Source organism: Osmerus mordax, chromosome 9 (assembly GCF_038355195.1).
Source record: "Osmerus mordax isolate fOsmMor3 chromosome 9, fOsmMor3.pri, whole genome shotgun sequence".
NCBI classification, from domain to species: domain Eukaryota; kingdom Metazoa; phylum Chordata; class Actinopteri; order Osmeriformes; family Osmeridae; genus Osmerus; species Osmerus mordax.
Genome location: NC_090058.1, coordinates 15,151,519 through 15,166,261, shown reverse-complemented (window position 1 = coordinate 15,166,261; position 14,743 = coordinate 15,151,519). Strand labels below are relative to the sequence as shown.

Sequence of the window (14,743 nt, the reverse complement as noted above, 5' to 3'; positions counted from 1 at the left end):
AGCAAACTGAATTTTATTTTACATTGAAATATATTCGTATGAGAATTTGGTGTTGTTTAAATGTAAATATTAAGTATTCAATGCCTTTTAAAATTTTAAGAATTATGTCACTGATTTGCTTTACCAATATTTTTTTATAATTATATTTGTTAATTAGGCTACTCGTAGTTTCTGTCGACATTGTTGATGTTTTGTGCAGCTCGTTGACAGAAAATTTGACATATTGTCAATTTTGAACACTGCTGTGTTCCCCATATGGAATAGCCTACAACTAAATGTAAAACTTGTATAGAGTAAGATAGTCCACTTTTGCACCCTCTATGGCCCTCATCCTTGAGAGTTGCCTTTACCCCCAAAGTTCAACAGAGGATATTGAAGATACACCAAGCATTGTCGATGCTTGGCAACCTACCGCTCACTGCCACGGCAATGACAGGATTCCATGGACAAGAAGCAATGAAAAACAGGTGGCCAAAAGAAAGCTCATGATTACTTGTGCCGTCAGCCTATTATTCATGATTGGAGAGGTGATTGGTAAGACTGTCAGTTTGTCTGAATACAGTCATCTTTTAAGACATATTATTGTCTAGGTTTTTTGTTGTTGTTGTCTGTTTCTGTTGTGAAAACAGATATGTTTGCATTTCATCCTGTGCTGTCCAGGTGGGTATGCAGCCCATAGTCTGGCTATAATGACAGATGCAGCACATCTCCTCACAGACTTTGGCAGCATCATGGTTAGCCTCTGCTCCTTGTGGCTATCATCCAGACCAGCCACCAAAACCATGAATTTCGGATGGCATCGCTCAGGTCAGTCCCTACTGCTGTTAATAAGATGAAAATTCCACCTTATAGGATACAAAAAAAAACAAAGTTTTGGATACAGACTTATGCTTCAATAGCACAACAACCACCTTCATGTTCATGTCTTTTGAAACACAGAGATCCTGGGTGCCCTGCTGTCAGTGCTCTCCATCTGGGCTGTCACTGGGGTACTGGTGTTCATCGCTGTACAGAGAATCCTCAATGACGACTACGAGATCAACAGCTATGCTATGCTCATCACCTCTGGCTGTGCAGTGGGTGTCAACATTTTGTGAGCGAACTGAGATTCTGACTAAGTTGTACAGTTCCATCTACTGTTCTTAAGATTGTGTGGGAGCGACATGGTGAAGGTGGAGGTTGGGGAGTACGGGATGCATGTAGCTCAGTGGTAAAGTATGTGACTGCAAATCAAGTTGTTGCAGGTTAAAAAGTCCTCCCATACATCTCTGGAGAAATTAAGACTTGATTTATTTCATAGGATGGCCCTGATCCTCCACCAATCGTCCTCGCACGGCCACGCTCAACATGGCCCTCACGGAGGCCAGGGCAACACCAGTGTGAGGGCGGCCTTCATCCATGTGGTGGGAGACTTGCTGCAGAGTGTTGGTGTACTCGTGGCAGCCATCACCATTCACTTCTGGGTAGGCAGACGGCCAGTAAACACTGGAAAGCAGCCTGAATCCACAGATAGTAGAACATAGTTCAATAGATTGATGACTACCATGTTGTTTTTTTAAACAGTGTTATTGTTCTAACCTTTATTTACTGACCCCCTCCCTACCTCCTGTCCTGGACAGCCTGAGTTTAAGATAGCTGATCCTGTCTGCACCTTCTTGTTCTCCTTTTTCGTTCTGGGAACCACCGTCACCATCTTGAAAGACGTCTGTAGAATACTCATGGAAGGTACGTCTGGTTCAATCATTCTGCTTGTTGATCCTGTTGACTGCCTACTAATCGAATTCAAGGTTGTTAGAGGCTTTACTGTCATCACCTTCAATGATCCTGGCCATGCCAACTGTACTTGACAGGGGTCCCCAGAGGTGTGGACTTCAACATGGTGAGAGAGCTGCTCCAGTCCCTGGGAGGAGTCAAGGCAACACACAACCTCCACATGTGGGCCCTCACCACCACTCATTCTCTGCTGTCAGTCCACCTGGCTGTTGGTGGGTTACACTCTGTCGACTGACTGAGCAGCACTCTGCTGTTTCCTCCTGTCCTGTCTGCTGTCCATTGCAAGAGAATTCTCTAAGGCTACGAGGACTCTATCAGATAGTCCGTGTGTGAGCGTACAGGACAGATGACAGACATGAGAAACACCCTAATAACTGGGATATTTACCTGTGTTAGCATACTGTAGATGAATATAAGTATGGCTAAAAAATTTCAGAAATTATTCCAGGTAGGATAACGTTGGGTGTTTTGACGTTATACTGATATTACAAGAATCACAGGATATTACAGGAATCATCTGTCAAACCATGAAAAAAGTCTGTGATAGTTATTTGGAATCATCTATGTGTCTTCAACTAAAACCAATCTTGAACAAATTTGAAAACGAAACCAATGGTTTGTTTATTTATTTGTTTGTTCCTAGAAGAGGATGCCAATCCACAGGTAGTCCTCATGGAGGCAACGAAACTCCTGCAGTCTGAGTTTGGCTTCTCCAGCATCACCATCCAGGTCGAGAGGTTTTCAGAGGACATGGCCGTCTGCTCACGATGCCAGGACCTCACAGACTGAAACTGACTGGGGGAGAGAGTACTCTCCTGGTTCCAATGTTGTCCAAATTAAGTCTTTGAAGAGGCATTGAAATATGAATTTAATAGTAGCATGTAGAAATATTATGAATTTTATATATTTATTACATGTAGTGTAAAATGGGTGCGTAAAATGAGTCTTTGTTAGAGGTGTGAGATGTGTGGGAAAGCTCCTGGTTCAATCAATATTGGTTTTTACTGTCCAAGATAATGGACGGGCAAGGTTGATTCCTAGGCCTGGTGAAAGGTCAAGTATTTTTTTGTGGTATGATGTACTTAAAGCCTGCTTAACTTAGTTCATGTCTGTGTCTAAATCAATCAGCAGACCGACACCAATGGCACAGTAAACACAATGTGCCCTATTTATTGTTTCAACATAGGCATGAGTGGGTTCCAATAAGTAAATAAAATGCAGACGTTTCACTACACAATAAAAGATGAAGCATAAACAATTTTTGCATTACAATATACTCATTGGTATACCTAGTTAATACTGAATAGGTAACAATAATTCCTGTTGTCAAATGTACTTCAGAACAAGAAAATAGTGCATTGTGTTTCAGTGGAATGAGTCTTTTTTAAAGAATTGTACATTTTAATAGTTTATCACAGAGACTTGAAAGAGAGACTATGAAAAAGATACCTCGACACATTTCAATACATTCACACTCAACTCATGAAGTTCAACTGGCCATATCAGGACACCATACACCTGATGTACTTGTGTCCTGGTAAGCTCAGGGCTGAGGGCTGGCTGGGCGCTGTATCTGGCCTATTCTTCCAGTACTTAGTGTACGCCTCCTGTAACATGTCCTTACAGGCAACCTTGGCGCCCAGCCGCGAACAGATGAGGAATGAGCCGCCCCTTCTTGCGATGGAGGGTCCATCGGAGTCCATCAGAGGTTCTCCTCCGGAGGTGGGGTCAGGTAGCCTGGTCCTAACCAGACGCTCGTACATTTCATTTGTACAGAGAGTCTGGCCTCGCTCCATTGACAAGCGTTGACTTCCTTGTAGGCGGGTACTCTGTTGAAATTTAAAACTATTGGATCTGCCCAGAGCCACTCTGATCTGCCATAACCAATCACTAGTGTTCGCCAACAATAATATGTCTTCACCACTACTATAACAGAGATAGCTGCCGTAGCTGCGAAATCAAACTGTTCCCGAACCCCGTGGGGAGGAGGGCCACAACATCATGGCCACCAACAAAACTCAGCAAAACTTGTTCTTGCTCCGGCTTTAGTTAATAGATATTTGGCAGTCTTGCCACAACGGACAGAATGGCTTCGCTCGCATCTTTCCCCGCCGCCATTATGGAACTACAACACAGACTAGCGCACAACATCAACGTCATCGTTCTCAGCCACTCCCTCTGTTCGCTGATTTGCCGGCAGAAAATCTACCGGAGACATCTGACTTACGTACCTCATGGCCAGACCTAGTACAGAAGCAAAATCTAAATTGAGCGGAAGTACGTAGGAGGGCAGAACCAGGCTAGGGGTCAGGCGCTCTCTCAGCATAATAGGGATCAGACTATGAATACGGTCTGTTGTGCTCTGGGCCCCAAAGTCAAACGGTTCCTCGGATGAGAAGGCCTACCCCAAAATCATCACTGCATCCACGTGGGCGTTCTCCATTGCCTGAGGTTGCAGATCAATTCAACAGTCAACATTAAATTGACCTTTTTAGCTGTTGCTGATCTGATCAAGTTGGTGAGGTGCTCCGTACCTTTGATTCGTAGCCCGTGAGGAACTTCATGTCCCTCGACCGCTGAAGAACTGTTTTGGTTTGCTGCCGCCTTGATGACCTGGTGACGAAGAGCAACTTTTTGAAGTTTCTTTTGAGGTTTAAACGACTTTCGCTTTGCTAATTGAGGTATTTCATGTTTTTTTAAGTAAGACTGATTGATCCTCCTGTAGGCTTATCTCGATGTAGATGTCAGTGAAACTTTTTATCAACGCTAAGTGTGGCCTCATAATCTAGAAGCGCAACCTGAAAGACAGGAGAACATGCCTCGTTCATACAGAGAGAAGGCATTGTAAACCCTAAAAATCGGTTTGAAGGAAACATACCCTGTGAGTTTGGGGATCAAAGAAGAAGTTGGACCAGTTTGGATCTGTCTACATGTACCTGAACTCAAACAGCTCCCTCAAGCACAGAATGAATATATGCTCACAGATCTGAACAGACCAAAGCCGATGACAATGAGAAGAGAGAGGGACAGAATTGTGACAATTCTTTTTTTTAAATTAACAATAACATTGTACCACTTTATGTATTGGCATCATGTTGATGATGTCACCTCGTTGGGTGCCTCAGACTCTGGCACATGAAGTCTAGAAACATGTCATGGCATGTCTTGGACAACTAATGACTTGTGAGCTGGCTGTTGACGAGGGTGCGTACCTCGTTCCTGAGCTCCTGGGAGAAGTCATTAGCTTGGTCCAGGGGGAAGCCAGGCACCAGGTGATGAGGACGTGCTGGCTGCACAGTTCATCCACCATATCAGGCACATAGAAGAAGGGGTGGTCCTTTAAAAGCTCTCTGGGAGGCAGACAATTTGGCAGGCAAACCAAAATAGAACTGTAAACAAAACAACGGTGCTGACTAATCTTATGATCCTGACTGTTAAATAAGTAAAAACATTGTTGCAATGTAAATATTTCAACTTCACATTGCGCAATCTAGCTCAAAGCCCCTAAAAGTATGCTATCACTTAAGCTGACAGGAAGACATCGAAATTACTTGTTTGTCCTATACTCACTTGAATGTCTTGGCACATGTGGCCTCTCTTACGTAATCACTTTAGCGCCAACTCTCTGCTCATGACCTCGATCAAGTGCTCAAGAAACAAACCTGGGATATGGAGAAAAAACATTGCTCATGTCCCTGGATTTGATAGAGAACTTACCAAAAAACTGTTCTCTCTCCAATTCTCCATACTGCATCATTTAAATCATACCTTCAGGCAGCGTGTTGCTCAAACTCAGGACGGTCATCAAGTTGTTGACATCACTGTTGATACTCTTGGCCACTCCAGGATACTGAATAAAAAGTGTTACAATAATTTCAAACATGAATGGTTCAGAACTAACCATAACTCGTTTCCTCATACCCAACCACACTTCCTGTCATCACCTGGATCTTCATGGCCACCTCTCTACCATCCTTCATCTTGGCCAGGTGCACTTGTCCAATGGAGGCAGCAGCAAACGGTCTCTCCTCTAAATATTCCAGCTTGTCTCTCCAGTCAGGACCTAGATCATTACTAATGGCTTTCTGAAGAGGGCAATAAAACCAAGTTGTGCTCTACAGTAGCATGGCTTCTGGAGACAGTGATAAGGCTTTGCATTATCACTGTCTCCTCCCCTCACGCTCTCTGTCTCCAACCTGCACAGACAAACAGCAACAGCAGCATGTTGACAACAGCACATTTATGTTCTAGTGGCTGCTCCCACTAACACTAATAAAATAGACTAGGCAGATATAGATAAAACCCTATAAAAATGTATTCTGAAAGCACCAAAAATTAAAAGATACTATGTACAACACAAGTTTGGTTATAGTGGTGTAATTGATTTGTATGAATCAAAAAGCATAATTTATTATGCTGACTGAAAAAAAAGAGACACCCTCAACAGATATTAATTTTCAAAATAACATTGAAATGTACCCATAACTGGTAAATATGGGTCATCATAACTGGTAAGTCCATACTGTCATCAGAACATAATAGGCTATGTTAAGTTATTCCACTCACCAATCAAAAAGAGAGCGAACAAGCACAGTTACTTAAAGCTACTATAATTTGAGGTAATTCAGTTCCAAAGTCTTAACCTACAAATCAACATAAGTGTTATCAAACGCAGACTTCACTTTGAACTACATGCACAATGGCTTCTTGCAAACAGTTCTACTCCGGCGAGAAGCGCTAAAGGACAACCGAATTCCCCCAGACCGACCTGAAGGGGTAAATGGACCAATAAGAACACAGTATCTCGGCCCGATGCTTTAAGTAATCCTTCTATTGGTGTTTTTTTACTGACAGTTTGGACGCTGCTCCAGTCAAGTTAGACGCCCGTGTGCCGTGGTAGTCTCCACGTCTATGGTCTCCACCGGTTCCCACCTACCGAAATTGTCTGGGAATGCCCACCTTGATCTGAACCAGAAGGAGCTATAGCTGATCTGTGGTCAGTAATCGTGGACAAGCCTGACCATTCATAGTAAAACATCGAACTAACCAATGACCAGACAATATCCTTGGAAAGGACCTGCTTTCATAACTTGGATAGTGGTATGCCAAAACACAATAACAAGACATATAATTTGCATACAATCAGCTGATATTAAATGTGTGCTTTATATTCTGTGTATAAAATTGTTCAAACTACATTATACATTAGCCTTAAAAGGGATATTATATGCAAAGATTATTTAACTTTAATAAAAATAATGATATTAATAAGGCAAACACTACTGCAAGACTTTTCCTGAGAAAAGTAGACCAAGTTAGCCAGATAATCTTGTTATTCATTTTATTTTTCAAATTCAACTTTGCACAGCAGTCAGGGGCCTATAAGGCCATAATCCCACTGCAGTTGTCTGCTATAAAAGAATAAACAAAAAATTTAACATAAATCACAGCAGAAGACTGTGGCAACTGAACAAAGTCCTTCAGAACAGACACAGTCCGATGAAAGTGTAAAGATCCTCTCAGAATGGGCAGGTCAGACCCTGACGACAGTTTTCAGCTTAGGGAACAGGCGGAGGGCGTTCTGGGTCGTCACTTCCAACACAGTCTCCAAGGGGACTCCCTTGATCTTGCTGATGTATTCGGCACAAACAGAAATATTTTTGGGCTCATTTCGGACCTGTGTATGAAATATGAAAAAATGTAATCTTACATCTTTACATTTTCCACCCAGACTGTGTTATTTACCAGCTCATGGTACAGAATAGGGAGGTTTGAATGGCTCTACCTGCTTCTCTGGACCCAGGGCAGGTGAATCTGTTTCTAGACATATGCTCTCCAGAGGTAGCTGTTTTACAAGCTTCTGCTTCTTGTGATAAAACACAAACCAAAACACTGTCAGTCAGTTAAGAGACGTTTTATTCAGTCACCAGGATTCACCCATTTATTCAATGATATGTCCTACTATTATTTTATTGGACAAAAAATGGCTTTTGGTGCTTGTATTATTATTCTTACTATTATAGACTATTTCTTACCTGTTCACTTCTTATGATGGATGGCGGGATGGAGAAGTAGTAACCTGCTCTCACACCCTCCATCGCCACAGAGGGCTTTCCATCAAAAGCATGGAGCAAAGCTTTCTCAACACCTGGGGACAATGGAGGCAATCATTACAGCATCATCATTTGTATGCTTCAGGACTAGAAATCTCTTCAGAGACATAAATACTTACTAAATACTACAGCATTTAGAAATACCTCAGGTGCATGTGAAGTCATCCATTACCTTGCTCCTTTAAGAGGTGTATGGTGGGCCTGCCAGCAGATCTAGAATGAACATTTCTATCCAATTGAAAAAGAGAATCTGTATGTGATACTTTTAGGCATTGTATACACTGAAATACGAAAAGTTCTATAGAATAATTTGTAACAATGGAGGAGCCCCCTGTGGGAAGATTCCATTTAGAACACATGGAACCTTTTCTAAATGCAACCTTCTTTTCCAGAGGATTCCTTTTATTATTATCTTTCCTTTATTATGTTTTTTAAAGAATATAACTACTGTAAGGAAAATCCATCACAGTATCAACTCTACATGCATTTCACTAACAATACTAATTTGTGATTTGGTGAACAAGCTGTGCATGACTTACAAGGGCAGGTCAAGCTGTTTGGCAATCTCTGCCTGACGAACAAGCACCTGTCTCTGTGCATCTTTATCAGTGTCACTACTGGCATACCTGGGGGTAAAATCCAGGCCTACCTGTCAGGATGAATGTAGGAAGGATAGATTTGAACTGATGAAAGCTCCTTGATTAAATTAATGTTATCATCATAAGATGATCCTCCATAGGGTACACTGGCCTACCTCTCCAATAGCCACGAGATGGTGTTTATATTTCTCTATTAGGGGCAGAGCAGCATCCAAGTCCTGTATTGACGGACAATCCCACAGAGATAAAATATACAGACACACCCCAGTGTACAATAAATATGTACACCCCATTGTACACCCCAGTGTACAATAAATATGTACACCCCATTGTACACCCCCAGTGTACAATAAATCGTATGTTGTACACCCCAGTGTACAACATTCGTATGTTGTAGTTTAGGAAGGTTGGCCTACCTCCAGAGTGGCCCCCCGCTGTTGCGCTGGGGGGGAACCTTGTACAGGGTGGACTCCCAAACACGGGAAAATAAAGCCAGGAAACCTGTGAAAATAACAGGACAAAGACACGTGCAATGATACCAGAAATGTCTTTGATAAAAATGTTCAAATTAAGTTTGTTACGCGGTTGAACAGGTTGTATACCTTTTTGACAATTGAATGATTTTCTCAAACTCGCCAGCATGTTCTGCAACGGCTAGCAGCGCAGAAACCCCAGCCTGAAATGAGACGAAAGCTATATTAGGCAATACATAATCAGCCTGCATGCTCGGTCGCTATACACAAGATAACGATTAAGACAATTTACAACTGACTTGTTACCTTTTTTGAATTATCAATCACTTCCTCAATGTCCTTACAAAAAAAAAGAGATATTGATCAAAACGTGCAGTTTCCTTAACTAAACCTTACGCAATAGGCCTACTCTGCCACACGATAAGCCTACCTGGTCAAAATCTCCTGCTGAGATATGACAGTGACAGTCGATGAACCCCTGCATTTGTATTCGATACAGCCAACATGAATGCACAGCGCCAACATGAATGCACAGCGCCTGCATGGAGACTGCACTGGGGACCCTACGCTCTGGGCTGTGCGCAGCATCTGTGACAGACGGACTTCCGTTTCCTGGTTTGTTGAATCAAGAAAACGGCGTAAATATTATCCTCAAGGCGACTCATCATGTGAGAACGTCGTCATATAGCTCTCTATAAAAACTTGTTGTGGATTAGATTTTGCTCACGGCAGCAATGGCGCTCTCTAATCTTGCTGCGGTTGCCTTGCTGTCGGTGGTTGGCCTGTGTAGATGCGACTACAAACCTACCTGGGAATCAATCGACTCTCGACCATTACCAGAATGGTATGACCAGGCGAAGTTCGGAATCTTTATACACTGGGGTGTATTTTCGGTTCCCAGCTTCGGTAGTGAGTGGTTCTGGTAAGTTGTATTTTTAGATTTTATCGCAAATTAACAAACGACAGTCGTATTTCACCCGTTGAAGGGGAATGTTATTTTATTAGTTTAACTTTTTGTTTGTATTTCCAGGTATTATTTACAGAAACAGAAACGGCAGCCTTATGTAGACTTCATGAAAAACAATTATCCTCCAGACTTCCAGTACCAAGACTTTGCCCCCCAGTTCACCGCCGAGTTCTTCGATCCCAAAGAGTGGACTGATATATTTGCCTCGTCAGGGGCCAAATACATTGTCCTCACCACTAAACACCACGAAGGTGTGTAACATTAGCTATCCCTGTCTGTTATAGGAGACACTCATCCTAATTTAGGGTGACCAGACGTCCTCTCGAACCCCCCCCCCCCCCTCCCCGTCGACACGACGAAGTGTCCTCTTTTTCACAAACTCAAATGTGGTCACCCTATCCTAACTGGAACAATGACATGAAACATGCATTGTCATAGTCATACTAATTAGCAGGGAGGAAGTTTATAAAGCGTTATCTGTATGTGTTATTTCTTAAGGTTTCACACTATGGGGCTCCAAGTACTCGTGGAACTGGAATGCCATGGACGTGGGCCCCAAGCGGGACTTGGTGGGGGACATGGCAGTTGCTCTCCGGGCCAACAGTGACCTGCGCCTGGGGCTGTACCACTCTTTGTTTGAGTGGTTCAACCCACTGTGGCAGCAGGATGCCGCTAACGTGTTCTCCACAAATGTCTTCCCCACTTCCAAAACCCTGCCTGAGCTCTATGAGATAGTGACCAAGTACAAGCCCGAGTTGCTATGGTCTGATGGGGATGGAAACGCACCTGATAAGTACTGGAACAGCACTGGGTTCCTCGCCTGGCTGTACAACGAAAGGTAACAGAAGTTGCTACATGCATGGGGGATGGCTATGCCTCAGTGGTGGAGCATGTGACTGCACATCAAGATGTCCCAGGTTCAAATCACCCTGTATGTGACTTTGGCTAAAAGTGTCTACTAAATAATGACATGATGTAAACATTTAGTTAGTCACCCCATTCGTAATCTGCCATGATTTGATTGTCCTCCATTTACAAGAAACTCTGGAAGGGAAGTTGGACTATGGCGGCAAATATGACAAAAGTGTGTGTTTATTTTTTTACTTCCTAAGCCCAGTGAAGGAGACGGTGGTGACCAACGACCGCTGGGGCTACGGCTCCATCTGCAAGCACGGCGGCTACTACACCTGCGCTGACCGCTACCAGCCAGGCCACCTACTCAAACACAAGTGGGAGAACTGCATGACCATAGACAGCAAGTCCTGGGGCTACAGGCGAAATGCCCCTCTCCAAGATTACATCAAGATTGAGCAACTTGTGCAAGTGAGTTATGAATGCTGAATTTTTCCATATCTTTCTGCATGACAAACAGTTTTATCTATGGAAAAATTACTCGGCATGAAGTCCGTAAAGGTTGAAGTCCGTAATGGTTTTCTGTGAGATATTGTAAAGTTTAGTTTATATCTTCAATTACTTTGAGGTAGGCCTTCATCCACAACAGCATTGTACATTGCCTTGGTTTTTGTCTTGATGTTCTGAATTGTTTTAGGATAGGTATAAAATCTCAAAGGGAATTTTATTTTTTAATTTGTGTGTCGTTAACAGGAACACAGCTGAGACAGGTAGTGGTATTGTCTCTCTAGGAAACCTGTGAATGATTAGCTGAACTGTGTGTGTGTGTGTCTCAGACCCTGGTGGAGACTGTTTCATGTGGAGGGAACCTGCTGATGAACGTGGGACCCACTCACGACGGTAGGATTGCCCCGATCTTTGAGGAGCGGCTCCGGCAGATGGGCCAGTGGCTGAAGGTCAACGGGGAGGCCATTTACAACACCTCAGCTTGGAGGGCCCAGAAGGACAACACTACTGCCGGAGTTTGGTCTGTTCTCATTCTTAATGTTCCTAATGTTCAGGATCACCGAGTTGTGCTTGTACATCATACTAGTGTTTACGGTTGTTTACATGCAATAATATGCTTGTTTTGTTATTTATTTGTATAGGTACACAAGTAAACCACAGGAGAAGGCCATCTATGCCATATTGTTCGAGTGGCCCGTTGATGGAAAGTTGTTTCTGCAAGAGCCTGTTGTGACAGGGCAGACTGAGGTAAAACATTTAAAACATTCTGTTTCATTTGGCTATGAATACAGGAAGTATGGACACATGACACACACTGTTCAGTAGAATTCAATTGGGGAAGAGGGTGGAGGGACTGGTTTGGTTACATTTAGTGGTTGAGACGCTTTGAACGTGCATGAATTGTGTATTGTGTGTGTGGTGTTCCATTTAGTGTGGGACACATACTTTGCCTTTCTTGCCCTAAAAGGTGGTGCTTCTTGGTCAAAAGCCATTAAAATGGGAGCCTTCAAAGCCTAGTGGGATGACTGTGTTCCTGCCCCAGCTGTCCTACAGTGAGATGCCATGCCAGTGGGCCTGGACACTGAAACTGACAGCTGCCACGTAGAGGAGGAAGAGGTGGGACTGGAGGAGGAGGAGGGGATAGCAGGAGAAAACAAGGGAAGTCCAGTTTGCTGTCAGGTTAGAGGCAATGCAAATCATCTCTAAAATTCTTTGGGACATTGCCTGTACTGCCTGAACTAATACTTAAATAAAATGAAGTTTTAATGTGAATTCAGTGCCAACTGACTGCATTCTGGAACTCAGGGTATAGAGATCAATTATTACTTTCCTTTAACAAATCAAATCTTTAATCTAGAATTTATCAGTGGTTTTTAAATCTTTGTTATAGAGAATTGCACTTTTTCTACGATTGATTTTACATTTTGTATGAGGGGAGTATAAATATTTAATCCATTCCATTGTGACTTGAAAATTCAATAAACATTATTTCTTATAATTGTTGTTTATAAACCCTTTTGAAGTTATTTTGATTGTGCATAGAAAATAATTAATGATTGCGCTTTGACGGACCACGGGCTCCCTCTATTGGCGCACTGTGAGCTCGCAATGCGTCCGCCCTATTTTCAACTGAAGCATTTATCCGACGTGTTTGAGACCCGAGATGTGTAAAGAATAGCTAATATACATATCGTATTTCCATTGATAACAATCGTGATACGGAATGCTTCGGAATTAACGACATTAACTATGTTAGAACAAGCAAGGCTTCAAAGGACACGTGTAGAAAGTCTTTTTGAAAAAAGACATCTGCTGACCTCTATGTTCATGCGCCTTATTTTGGCCTGTTAAGTGTCCGTGCTGGAGGCAACGTGTGTGTATCAATGTTGTGTCTGCTCACTGTGTTGCACGCGCCTGAGAATGTGGGAGGTACTTGTTTAGCCAATGTTCCATGACATGAAAATAGGGGGTTTGCAAGGGGTTCTCAAGTGCCCCCATATCACAGGGTAGTCCAGTACACGTAAACGCAAAATAATTATTTTATTGGACAAAAAATGGCTTTTGGTGCTTGTATTATTATTCTTACTATTATAGACTATTTCTTACCTGTTCACTTCTTATGATGGATGGCGGGATGGAGAAGTAGTAACCTGCTCTCACACCCTCCATCGCCACAGAGGGCTTTCCATCAAAAGCATGGAGCAAAGCTTTCTCAACACCTGGGGACAATGGAGGCAATCATTACAGCATCATCATTTGTATGCTTCAGGACTAGAAATCTCTTCAGAGACATAAATACTTACTAAATACTACAGCATTTAGAAATACCTCAGGTGCATGTGAAGTCATCCATTACCTTGCTCCTTTAAGAGGTGTATGGTGGGCCTGCCAGCAGATCTAGAATGAACATTTCTATCCAATTGAAAAAGAGAATCTGTATGTGATACTTTTAGGCATTGTATACACTGAAATACGAAAAGTTCTATAGAATAATTTGTAACAATGGAGGAGCCCCCTGTGGGAAGATTCCATTTAGAACACATGGAACCTTTTCTAAATGCAACCTTCTTTTCCAGAGGATTCCTTTTATTATTATCTTTCCTTTATTATGTTTTTTAAAGAATATAACTACTGTAAGGAAAATCCATCACAGTATCAACTCTACATGCATTTCACTAACAATACTAATTTGTGATTTGGTGAACAAGCTGTGCATGACTTACAAGGGCAGGTCAAGCTGTTTGGCAATCTCTGCCTGACGAACAAGCACCTGTCTCTGTGCATCTTTATCAGTGTCACTACTGGCATACCTGGGGGTAAAATCCAGGCCTACCTGTCAGGATGAATGTAGGAAGGATAGATTTGAACTGATGAAAGCTCCTTGATTAAATTAATGTTATCATCATCATAAGATGATCTTCCATAGGGTACACTGGCCTACCTCTCCAATAGCCACGAGATGGTGTTTATATTTCTCTATTAGGGGCAGAGCAGCATCCAAGTCCTGTATTGACGGACAATCCCACAGAGATAAAATATACAGACACACCCCAGTGTACAATAAATATGTACACCCCATTGTACACCCCAGTGTACAACATTCGTATGTTGTTGTAGTTTAGGAAGGTTGGCCTACCTCCAGAGTGGCCCCCCGCTGTTGCGCTGGGGGGGGGGGGGGGGGGGAACCTTGTACAGGGTGGACTCCCAAGCACGGGAAAATAAATCCAGGAAACCTGTGAAAATAACAGGAAAAAGACACGTGCAATATTACCAGAAATGTCTTTGATAAAAATGTTCAAATTAAGTTTGTTACGCGGTTGAACAGGTTGTATACCTGTTGAACAGGGTTGTATACCTGTTCAACCGCGTAGACGGACTTCCATTTCCTGGTTTGTTGAATCAAGAAAACGGCGTAAATATTTTCCTCAAGGCGACTCATCATGTGAGAACGTCGTCATA

General features: G+C 42.7%; 5 protein-coding genes across 7 annotated transcripts; 2 read left to right on the top strand and 3 right to left on the bottom strand.

Annotated features, from left to right (window-relative positions):
* Window positions 1-500: 500 nt before the first annotated feature.
* Window positions 501-2,562, top strand: LOC136949332 (proton-coupled zinc antiporter SLC30A2-like). The gene is made up of 7 exons (XM_067243592.1): window positions 501-534; window positions 661-807; window positions 940-1,093; window positions 1,301-1,463; window positions 1,620-1,725; window positions 1,851-1,985; window positions 2,417-2,562. Exons 1-7 carry the CDS (start codon window positions 516-518, stop codon window positions 2,560-2,562), a joined length of 870 nt encoding a protein of 289 aa, XP_067099693.1. The 5' UTR covers window positions 501-515.
* Window positions 2,563-2,943: 381 nt separating this feature from the next.
* coq8ab (coenzyme Q8A, genome duplicate b) lies at window positions 2,944-5,753 on the bottom strand. Its single transcript, XM_067243372.1, is given in 9 exon segments — window positions 2,944-4,531; window positions 4,533-4,571; window positions 4,652-4,759; window positions 4,986-5,044; window positions 5,047-5,123; window positions 5,344-5,382; window positions 5,384-5,435; window positions 5,542-5,623; window positions 5,718-5,753. Coding segments are annotated over 9 exon segments (564 nt in total). The 3' UTR covers window positions 2,944-4,459.
* A 1,344-nt stretch (window positions 5,754-7,097) lies between these two features.
* On the bottom strand, window positions 7,098-9,504 carry LOC136949574 (putative deoxyribonuclease TATDN3). 3 transcript variants are annotated; one of them, XM_067243920.1, is made up of 10 exons: window positions 9,389-9,503; window positions 9,265-9,297; window positions 9,088-9,161; window positions 8,902-8,986; window positions 8,641-8,703; window positions 8,426-8,535; window positions 8,059-8,114; window positions 7,809-7,921; window positions 7,559-7,639; window positions 7,098-7,450 (listed from the first exon to the last, which is right to left on the bottom strand). In XM_067243920.1, exons 1-10 carry the CDS (start codon window positions 9,500-9,502, stop codon window positions 7,307-7,309), a joined length of 873 nt encoding a protein of 290 aa, XP_067100021.1. In that variant the 5' UTR covers window position 9,503; the 3' UTR covers window positions 7,098-7,306. The 3 variants fall into 3 exon arrangements, with proteins under 3 accessions (XP_067100021.1, XP_067100022.1, XP_067100023.1); XM_067243921.1 differs by having other exon boundaries at window positions 7,559-7,636; XM_067243922.1 differs by lacking the exon at window positions 9,265-9,297 and having other exon boundaries at window positions 9,389-9,504.
* Window positions 9,505-9,585: 81 nt separating this feature from the next.
* On the top strand, window positions 9,586-12,793 carry LOC136949571 (plasma alpha-L-fucosidase-like). The gene is made up of 7 exons (XM_067243916.1): window positions 9,586-9,880; window positions 9,989-10,176; window positions 10,424-10,763; window positions 11,038-11,248; window positions 11,614-11,804; window positions 11,926-12,031; window positions 12,252-12,793. The coding sequence occupies exons 1-7, from the start codon at window positions 9,693-9,695 to the stop codon at window positions 12,387-12,389; spliced, it is 1,362 nt and encodes a 453-aa protein (XP_067100017.1). The 5' UTR covers window positions 9,586-9,692; the 3' UTR covers window positions 12,390-12,793.
* A 387-nt stretch (window positions 12,794-13,180) lies between these two features.
* LOC136949160 (putative deoxyribonuclease TATDN3) lies at window positions 13,181-14,742 on the bottom strand. Its single transcript, XM_067243368.1, has 7 exons — window positions 14,735-14,742; window positions 14,421-14,517; window positions 14,226-14,288; window positions 14,008-14,117; window positions 13,641-13,696; window positions 13,391-13,503; window positions 13,181-13,198 (listed from the first exon to the last, which is right to left on the bottom strand). The coding sequence occupies exons 1-7, from the start codon at window positions 14,740-14,742 to the stop codon at window positions 13,181-13,183; spliced, it is 465 nt and encodes a 154-aa protein (XP_067099469.1).
* Between the last annotated feature and the right edge of the window lies 1 nt (window position 14,743).

What these genes read in the sequence shown, in the direction of transcription:
- LOC136949571 (XM_067243916.1), top strand. Translation starts at nt 9,693, where the DNA reads ATGGCGCTCTCTAATCTTGCTGCGGTTGCCTTGCTGTCGGTGGTTGGC. An exon ending in AACACTACTGCCGGAGTTTG is followed by an intron (nt 11,805 to 11,925) that starts GTCTGTTCTCAT and finishes TTATTTGTATAG; the next exon opens with GTACACAAGTAAACCACAGG. An exon ending in TTGTGACAGGGCAGACTGAG is followed by an intron (nt 12,032 to 12,251) that starts GTAAAACATTTA and finishes TTGCCCTAAAAG; the next exon opens with GTGGTGCTTCTTGGTCAAAA.
- LOC136949160 (XM_067243368.1), bottom strand. An exon ending in ATCTCGTGGCTATTGGAGAG is followed by an intron (nt 14,118 to 14,225) that starts GTAGGCCAGTGT and finishes TCATCCTGACAG; the next exon opens with GTAGGCCTGGATTTTACCCC. An exon ending in ACACCTCTTAAAGGAGCAAG is followed by an intron (nt 13,504 to 13,640) that starts GTAATGGATGAC and finishes CATTGTCCCCAG; the next exon opens with GTGTTGAGAAAGCTTTGCTC.
- LOC136949332 (XM_067243592.1), top strand. An exon ending in GCAGTGGGTGTCAACATTTT is followed by an intron (nt 1,094 to 1,300) that starts GTGAGCGAACTG and finishes TTTATTTCATAG; the next exon opens with GATGGCCCTGATCCTCCACC. An exon ending in CCATCACCATTCACTTCTGG is followed by an intron (nt 1,464 to 1,619) that starts GTAGGCAGACGG and finishes TGTCCTGGACAG; the next exon opens with CCTGAGTTTAAGATAGCTGA.
- LOC136949574 (XM_067243920.1), bottom strand. Translation starts at nt 9,502, where the DNA reads ATGCAGGCGCTGTGCATTCATGTTGGCGCTGTGCATTCATGTTGGCTG. An exon ending in TGATTGATAATTCAAAAAAG is followed by an intron (nt 9,162 to 9,264) that starts GTAACAAGTCAG and finishes GTCTCATTTCAG; the next exon opens with GCTGGGGTTTCTGCGCTGCT. An exon ending in AAACAGCTTGACCTGCCCTT is followed by an intron (nt 8,115 to 8,425) that starts GTAAGTCATGCA and finishes TCAATTGGATAG; the next exon opens with AAATGTTCATTCTAGATCTG.